This window comes from Nelumbo nucifera, chromosome 7 (genome assembly GCF_055504915.1).
Source record: "Nelumbo nucifera cultivar China Antique chromosome 7, China Antique-T2T, whole genome shotgun sequence".
Lineage (NCBI taxonomy): Eukaryota > Viridiplantae > Streptophyta > Magnoliopsida > Proteales > Nelumbonaceae > Nelumbo > Nelumbo nucifera.
In genome coordinates, this window is record NC_142655.1 from 35830868 (window position 1) to 35850611 (window position 19744).

The window sequence follows — 19744 nt, forward strand, 5'->3', positions numbered from 1 at the left end:
CAAGGGCTTTAAAGTAAAGCCAATCTTCTATTCTCTCATCTTCCACTTTTCTTGCCTTCTCTTCTTTTGCTCAAAAACCTTCAGTAAGAAGAAGATTATTATTTGCATAAAAATTAAGATATGCAATGATGCATTAGAGATACTGATTTTTGGATGTCAAAAGTATTCTCTACAGATGCTCACAAGACTCAGGTGAGCACAGCTAGGTGAACCAAGTCCAACATCTGATATCAGAAAAGAAATGGAGAAGGATTTTCACTAGCAAGGTGTAGGTTGTTCACCATGATCGCAATGGCAACGAAGGGACTAAACCAATACTCTAGAGACACCCGCGATGAGTTCACAACTCGGCACGAACGTGCGATGAGCTCAAAGCCACCATAGGCCTGTGATGAGCTCAAAGCCACGACATACCTGTGACGGATTCAAGGTTACCACAGACATGCAATGAGCTTAAAGCTATTGCGAGCCTGCGATGAGCTCAAAGCCATCACAGGTTGGTGACGAACAAAAGAATAACGGTCAGCCAAAAATTCTCGCAGCAAGAAGCTCAACAGGATTAAGTTGGACATGTCAGACTGGTCTTGACATCATCCACACCATGTCAGCCCAGGAGACCCGCAAAAGGAAGTAGCACATGTGTATTATGAGAATCCTCAGACGAAAGGAAACTTCACCCTGGAGAGATCTCATAAGACACGTGGCAAACCCCTAGCAGTATCCCCTTGACAACTGACACCGAATCAAAGATCCCCTTTCCAAATGGGAATCGAATTCTTTTGGCTCCTTCCTTTCAGGACCTCAAGATCTCTCCCTATAAAAAGGAGGCATGGATCATAATGAACACATGACTCTGTCGATAGAAGCCCTTAGCCTACCCTTGCTTCCGGCCTTCCTTCGTCCTTCAAGGAGACCACCACACTTAGCCTCACCACACCACTCACACAAGGAAAAGGAGAAGGGTTGTCATGGTGGAAACGAAGGTGCTATTGTTGGAAGAGATGATCTACCAGAAGGAGCTTACGATAAAGATTCGAGAAGGGAGGAGAGGTACGGTATTATAAGTGGGTGAAGCAGCTTTCTATTTCAAAGTGTCCTCGATGGAGCAGTTCATGTAAGTTGGCATGAAGTATGGAAAGGCACTTTTCACCATTTGAAACAGGAATATGTAGCAGAAAGGAAAAGGAATGCTAAAGGCTGGTTTGTGACCTTGGGGGAAAGTTTGAAGGGGGGAAGAAGCAATTGATCGTCATACCAGAAGGGAGAAAGTTGGAAGGTTGGATTAAGGTAGCAAATGAGTTGCATCAAAGAATGGTTAACAACTAGGTTAGACCAGAGAAAGAACCTATGGTAAAGGGAGGGATGGGAAAGAAAGAGGATATGGAAGCAATTGGAAAAACTAGGGACTGAAGAAGTAACTGAAGATTAAGAAGTGGTGACTATAGCTCTTTCTACATAGGAACCAAAACTATTACTAAATGGGGACAGAGGAGATTTGGAGCATAGATTAGTCTTATCTACGAAGAACATAGTGAAGGACTGGAAAGAGATCTTGGAGGTGGTGACGGAGAAGTTAGGGATTAAGTGAATGGATATTTTGATATCATTCAATGAAAAAAAAGGCTGTTTTGATGTGGGGAGAGAAGTCTTCCACTTTACTATAATGGTTGAAAACTGGTGCCCTTCTTTCAACTCAGTGGTAATCCGGGATGGAAGTTTTTGCCTGAAGCTCCTACGTCTGCAGTTTAATTTATGGAAGAAGCCTATCCTTGAGATGATAGCTGCGGCCATGGGTGGAGTCCTTATTTCCTTTAAGATCTTGGAACTAAGAGCAATTAGTATGGGGATTGCAGGAGTCAAGCTTGAAACCATTCCAAGATTGATTAACCTATTCATAGAGGGTTTCTGGAAGGTTTGGGTTGCACCGGAATTGGAAGTGCTGCTATGGTGCAGGTGGCACTTGGAGGAGAAAGAGTAGTAGAATCCAGGCACGTGAGCAGACAGGTGGAGGAAACATTGGTAGAAGAGAAGAAAAAGTCAAAGACAAATGAAGGGTTGCTTCATATTCCCGAAAAGGAATTATTTTCAAATGGTGGTTTTAAGAAGGTGGGATCTCTCTCTTATGGGGAAGTTGTAAAGAGGGGATATGTATCGGATGGAGGGTGGGGTCCATAGGGTACAAAGAAAGAGAGGAATGCTAGTTGCCTAGTTTAAGCAAGCTGGTGGGGCAAACTGAACGAATTGTAGAGAAACTGGCTCAAGGGGTTGGGAGATGTTATCACATACCCCTTTAAGCATTCACATATGCATTAACTAGGGGATTTTGATAGATAGTATACAAAGTCTATCATCACCCTCCTTGTTACAGAATGCGAACAAGGCCATAATAGAAGTGGACTACAGTGGCAGAAGAGGACTGGCTCTGGATTGGAGCACCCCGATTGGAGATTTTCCAGGAAGCACCATGAGAGGAAAGAAGATAGTGCTTCTGATTGGAGCAGTTTGGAGGAGGAAGAAGATGACACCAGCTTGGATGAAATTTCCAGCATTAAGTGTGCAGGAACGGGAAAAGCTTACTTCATTGGAGTTAGAAAATTATAACTTGGAAAGCCTTTTCAATCTCCACCTAGACTCTCAAGCTTCTCAAGATCATCTGATTAGTCAGTTGATTGAGAAACAGGTTCAGATGAAAGAGGGTGACACTGTACTCCAGAAAGGGTAACCAAACCAGAGCTAGGAGTAGACACAGGGTAATAGATTGGTGATAGAGAAATCTAACCAGACGAAGAGCATTGATACTCCAAGAAGGTTAAGGCATCAGTTTCAGCTGAACTCCAATTTAGTGCACAGGAAAGTGACCAGTCAAAAGAAACCACCAAACAAGGGGACAGGGCGATTGCTGTTGATTTTCTGTCGAGTCAAGATCCAGCAAATATTTCAGTACTTCAAGGTAATAATATTGTGGTTACATTTTTGGGTACTAATTTTCACTCTGGTGACCCTGCAGATGCTCCAGTTCTGGCGGTGAGAAACTGAGAATAGAGAGGAAGAGAGCTGGGGCAGAGAGAAAGTATGCAGGGGGAAACCGAAAGAAGGGGAAGGACTCAAGGTGAAAGGTGTGATTTAGCTGAGAGTTGTAGGTCAGACGAGGAGATTCCATTGAGGTAGTGGGCAGAAAGAATGGGACTGAAAATTACTAACCCAGGATTAGGAAAATATCTTGAAAAGGAAGGAGGTGAAGGAGAGAAAATAAGGAAAAGGAAAGTGAAAGGGAAAAACTTAGAGGTGTATGGGACAAAAATAAAGAGATCTGTGAGAGAAGTGGGAGAAGAAAAGGCAGTAGGTAGAGGTTTTAAGAAATAAGGGGTAAGCTTAGTGGTGGTGAGATGAAAATAATTAGTTGGAATGTAAGAACATTGGGTAGTGCAAGGAAATGAAGGACTATAAAGGAAGTGATTCAGAGGGAAAAACCATAATTGCTATTGATTCAGGAATCAAAATTTCAAGAAATTGATAGGTGGGTAAGGAACGTCTGTGGAGGGAGAGGAATTGAATGGGCTCAAGCCCCATCTTGGGGGGCCTCAGGGGGCATTGTTACCCTTTGGAATGAGGATTTGGTAGAATGTGTAGAGGAGCTAGGCAGGCTCTCAATTTCTGTCAAATTGAAAAATATGACTGTAACTTTATATGAGTTTTAATGAATGTATATGGGCCAAACTCACATAGGGAAAAGAACGAAATGTGAGAAGAGTTGGCAGACATAAGAGATCTTTGGTAAGGACCGTGGTGTTTGGGAGGTGATTTCAATGTGATCAGATATACAGTTGAGTCAAATAACCCCAGACAAGTTGTTGCTACCAACATGAGGAAATTCAATAGAATTATAGAGATCATGGAATTAAAAGAAATAGTGACTGGGAAAAATAAATTTACATGGACTAATTGCCAAGAGAACCCTTTGTGCTCAAAACTAGATAGATAAATTTACATGGTAATGCAGATAACGGCTGGGATGCAAAATTAGCCCCCAATGCAGCTCCATCCTCTCCTTGGAAGGCAATCTTTGAGGTATATCCAACTTTTCTTCAATTTATCAAGTTTGATGTTGGTTGTGGCAACAAAGTTTTATTCTGGGAAGACCTTTGGGTTGGGGATGTGCCTCTTATGTTCAATTTCCCAGACCTCTACTCTTTATCAAACTATAAAAACAAACCTGTTGCTAGGTTTGGTGTGCTTTCAGAATCAGGGACCTCTTGGGATTTTGGCTTTAGAAGAGGGGGTTGAGGGAAAATGAGTGTGAGTCTCTAGTGCTGTTGATTTCAACACTTGAGAGGTCTACTTGGACCAATCTATAGCTGATTGTAGAGTGTGGTCCCCAACTTCTGATGGTTTATTTTCCTGTGCATCTTTCTTTGGTTTGCTCACTCATATTAACCCTATGGGGGTGAACTTCCCAGTAAGAGAAATTTGGACTAAACCGATCCCTCCAAAAGTACAAGCCTTTTGTTGGGAAGTGTTCCTAGGGAAGGTAAACACTTGTGATGTGCTACAGAAAAGGAGGCCAAACAATTGCCTCTCTCCTCGTGTGTGTGTGTCCTTTGTTTGGGATGTGGTGAAACTCTAACCCACTTACTATTATCCTGCTCTTTTGCTTCTGGTATTTGGAATGTTGTTTGTTCTCTCTTTGGATGCAGATGGGCTCCCCTACAGGATGTGGTAAATCTATTCAGCCCCTCTTTCCTGTATCAACGGAAGAAAAGGGGAAAATGTATATGGAAGGCAGTGAGAGCAGTTACAGTATGGACTATTTGGGAGGAAAGAAACCTAAGAATCTTTTCAGGAAAAAGCAAAACAATGGAGGAAGTCATTGAAGCCATAAAAATCAAAACCGCACATAGGGTGAAGACCATGGAGATTTTTAGAAACTACTCCACGAATGAGATACTAAGGAATTGGGCTGAAATAGCACAAACAGATATACCCAAAGTTCTTGTAAGCATGGAATGGAAGCCACCAGCACGGAACAAACTAAAACTGAATTTCAATGGGAGTTCTCTTGGCAACCCTGGAAGGGCAGGCATAGGGGGGTGTGTTTAGAAATTATCTGGGCGTGGTGGTGGCACTCTACTCTGGACCAATAGGTTATGGTGACTCAATACAGGCTGAATCTCTAGCCCTACTTCAAGGTCTAAAGATGGCTGACCAAATAGGAACAACAGACTTAGAAATTGAAGGAGACTCTCTATTGGTCATCTCTTGGGCCAAAAACATCACATCAGCACCTTGGAAGCTCAAGTTTATTTTCAGAGAAATTGACACACTTGCAAGGAAGTTCAACTCTCAGTTTGGTTGGGTTAAAAGGGATGCAAATGGGATGGCGGATACCCTAGCAAAACAAGGGGCAAATAGATCTTCATTGTATTGGGCAGAATTGTCACTGATTGCTGGAGATTGCAATTTCCTATGCAATCTTTAGCTATTGTATCTTAATCTCTCTGTTATTAATGAAAGAATTTTACTGATAAAAAAATAAAAAACTAGATAGATTTCTTGTCTCTTCAGATTGGGAGGAGCATTGGGATAAACTGATTGGTAGAGTCTTTCCAAGACTTACCTCAGACCACTAGCCAATTTATCTATGTCAGGATTTAAATGGAGGAGGATCAATCCCTTTTAGGTTCAAGAAATATGTGGCTTACGTCTCCAGAGTTTGTACAAAAGGTGAAAGACTAGTGGGAGAAGGATGTCCTCCAAGAGAATTGGGAGGGGATCAAATTCTATAGGAAACTCCAGAACTTGAAAGCAAAAATTAAGGAGTGGAATCTTAACATTTTTGGGAGAGTTGAAGAAAGAAAATCAAATTTGATGGGCCAAATTGAAGAAATTGATAGGAAGGAGCAAGGATAATTAGAGGAAGAAGAAAAGGAGAAGACGGTACAGTTGAAAGAAGAATTGGAAGTTACTTTGTTGAAAGAGGAGATGACATGGAAGCAAAAATCAAGAGAGAAATGGATTAAAGAAGATGGGAAAATAAGGTATTTTCACAAGATTGCAAATGGAAGAAGGAAGAATTTGGTATCAATGCTAGAGATGGAGAGTGGTACAATTACGCAACAGGGAGATATTGCTAAGGTCTTTGTGAATCATTTTAAATCAACCTATAGGATGCCACTAATAGGGAGATGGAAAGTAGATGGGTTGGATTGGCTAGTTTTGCGGAGTACTTTGAGTAGAGACTTGAACAGGAAATTTGTTGAAGAGGAGGTAAAGAATGCAGTGTTTTCTATGGATCACTCTAAGGCACCATGCCTTAATGGGTTTACCATGGCATTCTACCAAGATTTTTGGGAGTGGATAAAAATGTTTAAGGAATTCTTCTAGAGGGGGATCAGATGATACGATTCTGTTCTGTGAAGGGGGAAATATGGGGTATATAAGAAACTTGAAATTGGTGATACAACTCTTTGAACAAATGTCAAATTAGAAGGTGAATTTTGAGAAAAGTTGTGTAGTGGGTGTGAATTTGGAGGAGGGAGAGATCAAGGAGAATGCAAAAGTGCTAGGATGTAAAGTCTCAGAGTGGCCTTTGAATTATCTGGGTTTGCCATTGGGTGACAATCCAAAGAGAGAGAGCTTCTAGAATTCAATGGTGGAAAAATTTGAAAAGAGACTTGTCTCTTGGAAAAGGAATTACCTCTCTCTAGGAGGGAGGATGACACTGATTAAGGCTACACTTGCAAATTTACCTATTTATTTCCTTTCAGTGTTCAAAATCCCAGTAAAGGTTTCTAGCAGATTGGAAAAGATGATGAGAGACTTCCTTTGGGAGCCGGGAGAAGAGAAGAGGGACCATAGAGTAAGCTGTGGTGACTAGAAGAGAAGAGGGACCATAGGATAGTGGCAAGCATACATGGGCTGGAGCAAAATGGATGGGATGTGGGAATCCAAGCTAGGACCACAAGCGCTTCACCTTGGAAAGCCATCCATGAGTTGTTACCAGTTTTTTCCCCTCTTATCAGGTATGATTTGAATTCAGGTAATTCCATAAAATTCTGGGAACATACTTGGGTGGGGGATGCCCCCCTAAAGGACCGGTTTCCTTCTTTGTATGCCCTATCGGACTTTAAAAATGAGCTAGTTTCCTCTTTCATCACCCCTTCTTCCTCCATCTCTTGGTTTGGGTGGAATTTGGGCTTGAGAAGAACTATGAGAGACTCAGGCCTTGACAGTATTTCGAATCTCCTTCAGCTTCTTGACAATATTTTCTTAGACCCTGCCAAGGTGGATTCTAGAATTTGGACCCCCACCCCCACTGGTTCTTTCTCTTCTACCTCTTTCTTCAAAGTTTTAAACCAGTCCACCAATCCTGTAGCCCTCTCCTTTCCTGTTAATGAGGTTTGGTGTAGACCAATTCCTCCTAGGGTTGGTAGTTTTTGCTGGGAAGCCTTTCTGGAAAGATTCAACACTAGTGATCTGCTCCAAAAGAAAAGGCCCAATACTTGTTTGTCCCCTCACTGGTGTGTTCTTTGTAAAGCTAACGGGGAGACTAGTTTTCATCTATTGGTGTCTTGCCAATTTGCGAAGTCTATTTGGGAGAAGGCTCTTTCCCTATTTGGGTGTAGTTGGAACCATCCATCAAATTTGCAAAGTCTATTTTCCCCTTTTTTTTTGTTCAGGTGGCATATGAAAAGGGGAAGGACTATGTGGAGAGGACTGGGGGTTGCGGTATGCTGGTCATTGTGGAAAGAAAGAAACTTAGGATATTCTCTGATGTGGAGAGAGGTGCTAAAGAACTGAGGGCTATGATCCTTAAAAGGGTCGTACAATGGATGAAATCCCTAGAGCTATTCACAAATTATATAGTGGATGACATGATAAGGAAGTGGGGTGAGATTGCTAACTGTTCCCAGACCAAAACAATGATGAGTGTCTTGGACCCCCCACCTGCAGGTTTCATAAAACTAAACTTTGATGGGAGTTGCAGAGGGAATCTTGGACAATCAGGAATTGAGGGTGTTTTCAGGGATGAGAATGGGGTTGTTCTAGCCATGTTTTTAGGCCCCATTGGAGTGGGTGACTCTCTCAGAGCCGAGATCCATGCAGTTATGGAAGAAATACAGAAAGCTAGGGAGATGAATATCAACAAACTCATAATTGAGGGGGATTCGGAGGTGGTGGTAGGATGGCTGAAAAAAGATAACAGTGGTTTATGGCATTACAGTAATGTGAGGAGGAGATTCAGATGGCTGGTTCGAGGAATGGAAGTTAAAATCATCTGGGTAAAAAGATCAGCTAATTCTTTTATTGATGGGTTAGCTAAACAAGGGGTGGAGAGGGAATCAATGTTTTGGGTATAGCTGTAATTTTATTTTTCTTTTCCCCTTCTCTTTCTCTTTTTGCTTTTTTTCTTTTTGGGGTTCAAACTGCATTTGGAAGATAAGAAAGTTTGTCTTCCTCTTTGTAATTTTTTATTAAGATTATATAATGAATTGTGTTATTGATCAAAAAAAATTTCCTCTAGAGGGGAATCATTAATATGGATGTTAATGCTACATTCATTGCCTTAGTTCCCAAGAAATCTGGTCTTGCCATCCCAGGGATTTTAGACTGATTAGCTTGGTAACAAGCCCATATAAGATTATGGCTAAGGTACTATCCCTTTGATTAAAAAAGGCCCTCCCATCAATCATCTCTCATTTCCAAGCTTTTATCCAAGAGAGACAAATTTCAGACCAAATACTTATAGCCAATGAATGTGTGGAGGAGTTTAGGAAATTGGGAAGAGAAGGTATTGTCTGCAAGTTAGATTTGGAAAAGGCCCATGAAGCTATGACTTCGTGGGTTGGGATTTTTTGCTTGAAGTTTTGAAGAAAAGTGGTTTTAGTGCTAGATGGTGTAAATGGGTAAGATGATGTTTGAAAACTTGCCACTTCTCATTCTTGGTTAATGGGGTTGTAAAAGATTTCTTTGGTGCCCTTAGGGGAGTGAGACAAGAGGATCCCCTATCCCCTTTCCTCTTCACCCTTATAGAAAAAGTACTTAGAAAGTTGATCTCTAAAGCCGATGGGGTGGGATTGATTAAAGGATGGAGGGTTGGTAGAGACAATGTGGAGGTGACTCATCTTCAATTTGTGGATGACATCATTATTTTTGGTGAACATAAGGGTGATATAGGGGCTAGAAATTTGAGATTCCTTAGAGATCCTAGTGAACCTAGTGATGAACCTTAAGGTGAATCTGAATAAGAGTGTGGTTGCGGGGGTTAATATGGGGCAAGAAGAATTAGAATCATGGACAAGGAAATTAAGGGGCTTGACAACTAATTGGTCGTTGGACTATTTAGGACTTCCTCTTGGTGCAAATCCTAAAACCCTGACCTTTAAGAACATGGTAGTGGAGAGATTTAAAAAGAAATTGGTAGTGTAGAAGAGGAATTATATTTCTTTGGGGGTAGAATAACACTCATCAAGTCCACCTTAGTAAACCTTTCAGTTTATTTCCTTTCAGTGTTTAGTATGCCCCGAGTCATTGTAAAAGGATTTAGAAATTAATGAGGAACTTTCTATGGGAACCTAGGGAGGAAAAGATGGGAAGTGGTTAATCGAAGTAAGGAGTGTGGTGGTTTGGGTTTAGGGAGGATGTGAGAAAAGAACTTGGCATTGTTAGGGAAGTGGGTGCGGAGAATCCTGAGGGAAACAAATAAAATGTGGTATAAGGTAGTGACTAGCATTGATGGGCTCTCAATGAATGGGTGGGATGTTGGAGTGTCCAATAGGGTCTCTAGTGCTTCTTTGTGGAAAAATATTCATAAAATCCTTCCGCAATTTCTTGTTCACATCAGGTTTGAGCTCAATTTAGGTCATAAAATTAAATTCTAGGAAGATCTCTGGGTGAGTGAAACTCCCTTAAAGGATTTGCTCCCTTCTTTGTTTGCACTTTCTTCTTTCAAAGGAAACTGATCTCTAAGATTTTACTTCCCTCCCTTCGGTTCTGGTTATGGGTCGAATTTGGGTTTCCACAAGAATGTAAGAGATACAGAAGTGGGTTGTGTCTCGAATCTGTTACAAGTACTTGATGGGGAATTCCTTGATGAAAGTAAAGGAGATAGCCATATTTGGTCTTGTCATCCCTCTAGAGTTTTCAGCTGCGCTTCTTTCTTTAAATCCTTGTCTTCTTCATCTTCTCCTTCTTTACCTTTTCCAATTAAAGAGGTGTGTTGTCGCCCTCAGCTTGGAGTCCAATGGAACACCAGCTGCATATCCCATGCAATTATCCTCCCTAAACCAGACCAGTTTTCCTCCCAGAATCTAATGCTGGACCCATTCCCTGCTCTCCAAGAATAGAAAGGAACCATTAAAGAATGAAAACTCATTATCCCTTTCCACACATATACCCCATAAGAGTGTCTTATTTCCTTTGAATCCCACCCAAAATTCACAACCCCATATTTCCCAACCACTACTCTCCTCCATAAAGCCTCCCTCTCTCTACCAAACCTCCACACCCACTTTCCCAACATGGCTTTGTTAAAGACCCCCACCCTTCGCACCCCAAGACCCCCTTCTTTTTTAGGCTTGCACACCACCTCCCACTTAACTAAATGCACTTTCTTTCTTTCAGCCCTCACACTCCACAAAAACTCCCTTTGGATTCTTTCTATCGCCCCCAACACTGTCTTTGGAGCCTTTAATAAAGATAGGCAATAAGTCAGCAAGTTGGAAAGTAAACTCTTTATCAATGTAATTTTCCAAGCAAAAGAAAGGAATTTTCCTTTCCAACCGGCCAACCTTTGGTCAATTCTGTCTAGCATAGGTTGCCAGGTAGAAACAGCAGAAGCCTTAGCCCCAATTGGAAGCCCCAAGTAAGATAAAGGGAAGTTTCCAACCAAACAGCCCAAGGCTCCTGCACTCATCCAAAACAGAATTTTGAATGTCTCCCACTCCAATCATGGTACTCTTTCTCGGGTTAATCTTGAGACCAGACAGCATTTGAAAGCAGTTCAGAATGCTTCTAAGAAAATAAACCTGCTCCACATCAGCCCCCAAAAAGATTAAAGTATCATCAGCATATTGCAAATGTGAAATGATTAAGCCCTCCCTTCCGATCTTAAACCCAGAAATTAAGCCTTCTTCACACCCTTTAATGATCAGTTTACTTAACACTTCTACCACCAAAACAAAAAGTAACGGGGAAAGAGGGTCCCATTGCCTTAAACCCCTCAACGAACTAAAAAAACCTGTTAACACTCCATTTACAACAACAGAAAAGGACACTAATGAAATGCAAGCAAAGATCCAACTTCTCCATCTTTCCCCAAAGCCCATCCTCCTCAGCACTTTCTCAAGGTCAATCTTACAAATTACCCCTACCTCCCCATTTCTGATCTTTGAGTGAACACATTCACTAGCAATCAAAACCCCACCCAGGATCTGTCTTCGCTGCACAAACGCCATTTCGGTGGGCCTGACCACAGTATGTAATACCATCTTTAGCCTCTCAGCCAGCACCTTTACCAGAATTTTATATGGGCTGCAAATCAAGCTGATAGGTATGAAATGTTTGACTTGAACAGCCCCAACAACTTTTGGTATGAGTGAGATGAATGTTGCATGTGCTGATTCTTCTAGCTTTCTCTCCCCCCAAAACTCCCTAAACATCAGCATTAGGTCCTCCTTAATGATAGTCCAGCACATTTTGTAGAAGCCAATGTTGAAACCATCCGGCCCCAAAGCTTTGTCTCCTTTCATCTTCTTAATTGCATCCCAAACCTCTCCCTCCTCAAACTCTCTCCCCATCCACTCCCTCACCCCCTCTTCCAACTGCCCAAACTCCATATCCCCTAGGTGGCATTTTCTATTTGGCAAGGCTTTGTACAACTTCTCGTAGAAGCCCCTTATCTCTTCAGTAATCTCCTGTTGATCATCAAACAGTCTATTTTCTCCTTCCAGTCTCAAAATTGTATTTCTTTTTCTTCTCCCCCTTACCATAGCTTGGAAAAAAGAAGTATTCTTATCCCCTTCTCTAAGCCACTGAACTCTTGCTTTCTGTTTCCACGAAATTTCCTCAACAAGAATTAGTTTTTCTAATTCTGCTTTCAGCCTCTCCCTCTCCATCCTCCCTGCCTGAAATAGATTACAATCTGTCCAGCCAAGCCATTCTGTCTAAGATCTCCTTTTTCCTTTTCTCAACATTCCCAAAAACTTGAGAGCTCCATTTCTTTAAATCCTCCCTTAAGAGTTTTAATTTTTTTCATTAGTTTGAAGCCTGCTGAACCTTCCACCCGATAAAGATTCCATTTCTGCTCTATAAATTCCAGAAAATTTGGATGTATGGCTCTCAAATCTGAAAGGTTTAGGACCTTTCAACCTTACAAACTCCCTCAAAAGGATCAGTTTGTGATCTGAAAAAGAAAAGGCAATTATTTCTTGAATCAAAGTCTCAAACATGATTTCCCGCTCCTGGTTGCACAGGAACCTATCCAGTCTCCTCAAAATAGGGGGTTCTTGTAACCCACCAAACCTGGTTCTTCCAACTCATTTCTCCTAATGAAATCTCCAAATTCCCTAGAGGCCGCTGACCATCTTCCATCTCTCCCCCCTTTCATTTCCCCGGGTCTCCTAACTACATTAAAATCCCCCCCCCAAATCAGCCAAGGAGCCACCCCTACCTCATGAATCTCTTCTAACTTCTCCCACAGCCTCCCCCTTTTCCTATCTTGATTTGGACCATAAACATTTGACACCATCACCTGAATACTAGAGGAAACATGCTCTAGCACCACCGAAAACCTGACTCCCAACAAGCTTTAACAGGCCAGAATCCCAGATTGTAATCAGGCCTCCAGACAAACCATCAGCCCCTCTGAAAACCCAGTCTCTACAGCTAGGACCCCATACCTCATTAATAATCTTCCAGTCAACCTCCTCAATTTAGATTCTTGCAAGAGTAACACCTCAATCCTAAAACTTCTCATAAAAAATTCCTAACCACCTCCCTTCTTTTTGGATCTCTCAGCCCTCTTATGCTCCAGGAACAAATCTTCATGTTGCAGTTTCTCTCTTCTTATCCCTCTCTTCCCCTCTTTTCCTTCTTTCTTTTTTTTTTTCTCTTTTCTTCTTATATTCCCCTTTTTTTCTTTTTTATTTTTTCGGACTCCTTTCTCCCCTGAAGCCTCTATCTGTAAATCCTTTTTCTTTACCTCAACTTTCTTCCTCAACTTCTTTAAAGGCTTCCCTTGTGAACTCTTCCTCCCCTAGAAAAAATAAGCCCAGGATCTTGCTAACCTTTATCCTCGTATCAATCACCTTCCCAATATTCTCGGTCTGTCTGACTTGGTGTGTTTCATCAATCATCACTTGATCTTGTTCCTCTCCTCTTCCTTATCCTCTAAAGGCTTTGTCCTATACTTCTTTCTCTGATACACTTGGTCCCTCCCTGCTCCCTTATCCCCGCTCTTTTCTCCTACCTTATCCGTCCCTTCTTCCTCCCTGAAAATTTCCCCCTCATTTTCCTTTGACATGGTCCTGCACCTTTCCGTCCCTAAGTTGCTTTCAGTCTCTTGTGGAATCCCTTCCTCTTCAAAACATTCCCTCCTCCTTCCCCTACTCTTCTTCTCCCTTTGAATCCCTTCCCCTTCTGAAAGATCTACTCCTTCCTCACGATTCTTCTCCCCCTTCTGTCACCTTCTTCTCTGCTACCTGCACAACCTTTCCTGTATCATTTTCCTGCACCAACTCCTCCTTTTCTCCCCTTCCTAAATCTGGTTCTATAACCTCTACCAGGCATTCAGTCACTTGAGCTCCTTCTTCAATTTCTTCACAGTCGTCATCCACCTGTTGTCCCTGTTTTCCATCGACCAAGTTTTCAGGCCCCCCTAACTCCTTCTCAGTCTTCAATCTCCTTCGCTGACTGTAACCCCTTCTGTGTCTCTATGCACAGATTCTTCTTTCTCTTTCCTTTTATTCACTTTTTCTTCACGTCTTCTCCTGACAAGGCTCTCAGAACAGATCCTTCAGTAGATTCCAAGGTAACTATTGCTCGAACTTTGGAGTTTGGAAGCTTCAGTAACTTCCCTTGAATCCTCTTCGTTGCTGTAAATGTATTTAGTTGCACAGCACACTAAACCATCATGCGAGATCCGTTTTCCAATGCGATGGATGGCTCGAATTAACTTTCTTGCCGTCCCATGCATCTCCTTGACTCCCTGTCTCTCCTCGTCTTCAGACATGTCTTCCCTTCTTCCTTTTTCAAGACTTTTCGACTTTCCCTTCTCATTAATTCGACTTAAATCATTTTTATGAGCCTTGTTCCCAAAACTTTCACGATAAAGAACTTCTTCCGCATCCCTCCTTGTTGTAAAGCTGAACAAAAAACTACCCTGCTCCTAACCTCCTCACTTCTTCGAAACCCACACCATACCATTTTGACCAAGCCCAATCTTCCACTTATCTTATATCCGGATCTGCCTCAATAAACCTTCCCACCAAGCACTGCTGCAAAAACTCCAACCTCTCCTTTAACTTCCCAACGTTCCTCACCACAACTCCCCTATCCGCCATTTGCAGATTACCTTAGGCTTTTCAATCCAAAAGTGTGGATCCTATTTGCTATTAAGTTTGTGTGGGGTAGCCAAGGCTACCTAAAACTTGTAATGTTTTTATATTAATTAATAAAATTTTCCTATTGCTGATAAAAAAAGTTAAGCTAGTCTTCTTCTCAATAAGGAGCAGAGTTTCTTTCCATCTCAAAAGAAAAGAGGAAGAGGACTAGGTTTGGGTGGTTGCAAAATACAATAGGTCTGGAAAGAAGAGGCTATGCTTGAAGACTGTGGTTTCTTGTAATGGCGATGAACAAATGTGATGTTTTGATATATAAGAGCCCCATGGAAGTCCAGGTGAGTGGAGTGCCGGTTATTCTGAGGTGGTTCCATGGTTGTAGAGGAGATTCATTCAAAGGTAGATCAGTTTGATGAAAATATTGGGAGAAGGAAAGAGGAAAATAAGAAGGGGTGGAGAAAGCTGTCAGGGGGGAAGGGAGTGCTTAGAAGGATAAGGAGGGGAGGTTTGTGAAGGGGAAGATGGTAGAACTCCGGATGAGAGCTGCCACCTTAAGTTCAAAGGCAGTGTAAGTTTGAGGTGCAGACCATAGGATGGCGAGGCTTTCTTTAGGTCCAAAGTGATAGTCAAAAAGTTAGGGGTTGATTTGGGAAGGAGAAGGAAGTTGGTAACCAAGGAAGAAGTTGTCCATGATTTGGAGGCCTCGAAGAAAGCCTGATTTACAAGTAAGACCCATCTCGTCCATGTCACCAAAATTCTCAAGATTGAAAGATGACCTGCCTAGCACTGGTCCTACAAACAAGTATAAAAGTTTCAGAGAAGAACAAGATTTCAAGCGAAGGCTGCTGATGGTAAGGCAGGCAGTGGTCAGGAAATTTAAGCTTCAGATGGTTTGGAGACTCAGGCGTCAAAAGTTTCAGAGGAAGTTGATGAGTTAGGCATTGGGTCGGAGGAAAAAGGAAAGGAGGGAGCATTGCAGAAAAGAGTTATATTGAGTTTCCTTTAGTTGGTAAGGAGGAGGTAGGAAAAGTGGACATTTGGACTTTGGCTGATAGGAATGTTAGGGTTGGCAAGAGTTTAGGTCTGTTTTCTGGGATAGAGAGGAGTATGCTAGGGAAGTGTTTGAAAGGAATAACAAAGAAGAAAGGATGAAGAAGCATTATGTAGGGAAAGGAGGAGCGTTCGAAGGGGAAGACTGATGTGTTTCTGAATCAGAGAGGTTCTTGTGTTATTGCTTTTGTTTCTTTGAGTGTTTGCAGCATGATTGTTTCTTGTTGGTTGTGTGTGAGTTGGTTGATGCTGGGCAGTTGCTTTCTTCTCTTAGGTGATTTCACATCACCTTCCTATTGTACTTTCTTTTTGTTTTTAATGAATTTTTATTTTTATTCAAAAATGCATATTAATTGAAAAAATAGCAATTTTTTATTAGGAACATAAAATTACCTCTTGGAATGGAGCAAATCATCAACCTAAAAGATAAAAATCTTTTAAATATATTAATTTCATTATTTTTTATCATCAAGAAAAAATCAGAAATTTATTAAGATATTAATTTCAATATTTTCAAAAATAATATTACTATAATATGTATTCAATAGGGCAAGTTCATATAAAATAGCAACTAAATAAGCTTATTAACTTTATATGATAAAAATTCAAGATGGAAAGCAAATTAGAAAAAAAAACAAGGATGGAGTTGCTGTTTTATTTAATTGAAGAGAGAGAGAGAGAGAATAGGGAAAATAAGAAATCTCTCTATACTTCTATTCTTTCTTTCTTTTTCTTAATAGTAAAACTTTAAAACAAAGTATAAATGATATATATAGTATATAAAAGAATGTATTAACACACGTTAATAAGATATAGCAATATAAATGATATTATAATAAGGCTTCCGCCCTTTCATTTTTGTCGCTTAGGTAGACACTTAGTTGCCTAGTTGTTATAAAGGCATTTGGGCAAGGCACCCAACCAAGGGTGCCTAGTCTCCTAGGCAACACCTTGACAACTATTTATAGGTAGGGCTGTCAATGGGTTGGGTCCAATCCGACGGACCCGAACCGATTGGGCCAATTCTGGTTCCAAGAACTGGAACGGACGGGTCAGTTCCGGGTCTTGATATAGGGTCCCGATTACTATCGGTTCAGAACCGGTTCCACCTAGTCCTGAACTGATTCAGACCCGACCCAATATATAATGTATAATTATATTAAATAAATAAATTATATATATTATACATAGAATATACATAGAATATTTAATATATATTAAACATAAATATTTACTTTTTATTTATTATAATCGGACCTGTCGGGTCCGATCCGATTGTCCTGAGAACCAATCGATTCGGTTCCAGGTCCAAAAATTACAGACCCTATCGGGTCCGGGTCCTCTATATTTCATGTTGGGTCGGTTCTGGTTCCAGCTGGTTCCAAACTTCCGACCCAGACCCGATCCGTAGATAGCCCTATTTATAGGATATATTTGGAGATAATGGACATAAATATTTATCTTTGAAAATCTTAACTAGAAAGGAAATCTAAGGGACCTGAAACTTTTTTTTTAACAATAAAGGTTAAATTCATTAAAATGAAAAGAGATTAATATAGAAGGGAACTGACCATATTTCTCTAAAGAAAGAAAGAAAAAAGTTAATGTTAAATATATTAGATAGAATGATGATATGGCTTAAGGTTGTCACGCTGAAAGGTGTAGGTAGATCAGATGCATAAGTCCAAACTCTTGTATAACGATAAACCAGTTTTTGGACAAAACATGGAAAAAGCTAAACCATATATTCAAAAGAAACATCTTTAAAAGTACATGGTACACACCATTTGCCCTTGCTTGGCACTTTTCTTTATCTCTGTGATAAGCTTCTTCTCCTGAGTTTGTAGACCTTGTCTCTCCCTTTCTATCTCTCTAATTGATTTGTCTAGCATTCTCTTATTTTCCCGCAGAAGCTCTGCACAAAGGAACCAAGGAACCACTGTTAAAGGTCCTCACCTCCAAGAAGCTGTATATCTAGATAGAAGTGAGGTCAGAGGGACAAGATATCTATGCCAACCAGTCAAAGAAAGAACCAGGATTTCCCTGGCTATCCAGATAGTTGACCAAACAGATTCCCCAGTGACCCTATAGTTTGGTAAGCATTTGTTTTCTTATTTATATTTTACAAATAATTAACTATTTGCAATTTTATGGGTTAGTCATGTTTTAAATCACCAACATGATTTTGTTTAGTTATTATTCAAGTGCATTCTATGCTTTCATGAACAATGATTGTAACTCTTTTCTTTTTTATCTTTTGAATCTGTAAGGTAAATTATAAACACACACACACACACACATAAATAGATGAGAAAGAGAGAGGTATGTCATGTTGATTTGTATAATTATCTACATTGGCTAAACGTATACATTTTATAATTTAGAGAAACATTAGCTCTGGTACTACTGTAAGGGCCATTTAATAATCACTAAAGTGGTTTAACTGAATGACTTACTGCTTTGTCTTTTAATGGATAAATTAGTTCAATAATAAAGTACTTCAGAGTATAATAATCAACCCAGTTTTACAACCTCTTTAAAAATTTGTTCCTAATACAAAGCAATAAGTCATTCAGTTCAGCCACTTCAGCTGTTATTCAATGGGACTGTAGTCTTGTTGAACCAATCTGTAGAACTCGTAGATCCTGTGTATGAAATATGCTAGAAATGAAAATAAGATTTTCTTCTAAACATAAAAAAGGAATATAAAATTTTCTGAAGGATAGAATCCTTGGTTACCATTGCAAGGAGATTAATCTTGTAGATAGTTACGTAATCCAACTGGATTGATTTTTTGGCATTAAAATGTTTAAGATAGGGGCCACAAATTTAACAGTTGAGATTACTAGAAGTATTTTTACCATGATATATAATATAGTAGCAACAAAGTCGCTTAGTCTCAGTCTCAGTCTGGAAAGAGTACAAATACAAATATGTAGAGTGCAAAACCTTGTATTTTATATTAATTTGTATGTACTAGTAAGTTTGCATGTACTTTGCATGTGACAAGTTTTTATGATGATGATAGTAAGTAATGTTTCCAACATTTTCTACAAGTCTTTTATACTTCTGTTTATAAAAATTATTCTTATTTGTCACACTTATTTTTGTTTAATATGATGAATATACAATATTAGAGATGTGCCCAAATGTTTTCTACAATTTTTTTTATTTTTTATAATTTTGTGTTTCATTTTCTTTAATTTTTAGAATTGTTTAATAAAAGGTTGAATTGTTGGCTCGCCACTAACTGAGAAAACAACTCCATTTTTGGGTTGGTTTTAAATTGGTATTTTATTTCTATCATCAATAAAAATAATCATTCTTTGTCACACTTATTTTTCTTTAATATGGTTAATTAATATAGGATTCAATGAAATAATGGGAGTTAATACCCTAAATATAAGACTTAATGAGAGGGAATTGAATGAGGAAAAAAGCAGTAGTTCAAATTACATTTTGTGCCCTTGCAATTAGAGAGGGGTATTCTAGTCAAGAATAGGATTCAATGAATGTTAATGGAAATTAATAGCTTAAATATAAGACTTAATGAGAGGGATTTGAATGAGGAGCAAAGTTATTGTTCAAATTACATTTGTGTTCTTACAATTAGAGATTGACCAAATTCAAAAATTGGGGTATTTTAGTCAAACAAAAGCTCCATACCATCATTCACACTTTTAATAGTAGTATAGATATAGATTTGCATTGAACATATTTGTATTTGTACTCTTTCCTTCTTATAGATACAATACATTCTTCATAATGTTGAGTAGGTTGAGAAGAGATTAGCTGGGTGGAAAAGGAATTATATTTCTTTGGAGGGAGAATAACTTTGATCAACTCTACCTTAGCTAACCTTCCCGTCTATTATATGTTGGTTTTCAGGATGCCCAAAATGTTGTGATAAAAATTGAAAAGATTATGAGGGACTTTCTGTGGTAACCCAAGGAAGAGAAGAAAGATCACTTGCTTAGATGGGAGAAGGTTGTGAAATTGATGGAAGGAGGGTTGGGGATTGGGAATGTCAGAAATCAGAATGAAAATTTTGGCTTTATCGACTAAATGGTTGTGGAGATTCTTGAAGTGAGAGACTTTGACACAAAGTGGTAGCAAGTATTCATGGGCTGTCAAACAAT

The 19744-nt window shown here is 39.9% G+C and overlaps 1 protein-coding gene across 1 annotated transcript in view; it reads right to left on the bottom strand.

Moving 5' to 3' along the window:
* The window catches only part of LOC104598339 (vacuolar protein sorting-associated protein 2 homolog 1-like), a 28077-nt gene that overhangs the window by 5439 nt on the left and 2894 nt on the right, over window positions 1-19744 (bottom strand). Inside the window, exon 2 of the mRNA XM_010260360.3 lies at window positions 17390-17520. Coding sequence (XP_010258662.1) covers window positions 17390-17520 — 131 coding nt within the window. The remainder of the gene's footprint in view (window positions 1-17389; window positions 17521-19744) is intronic.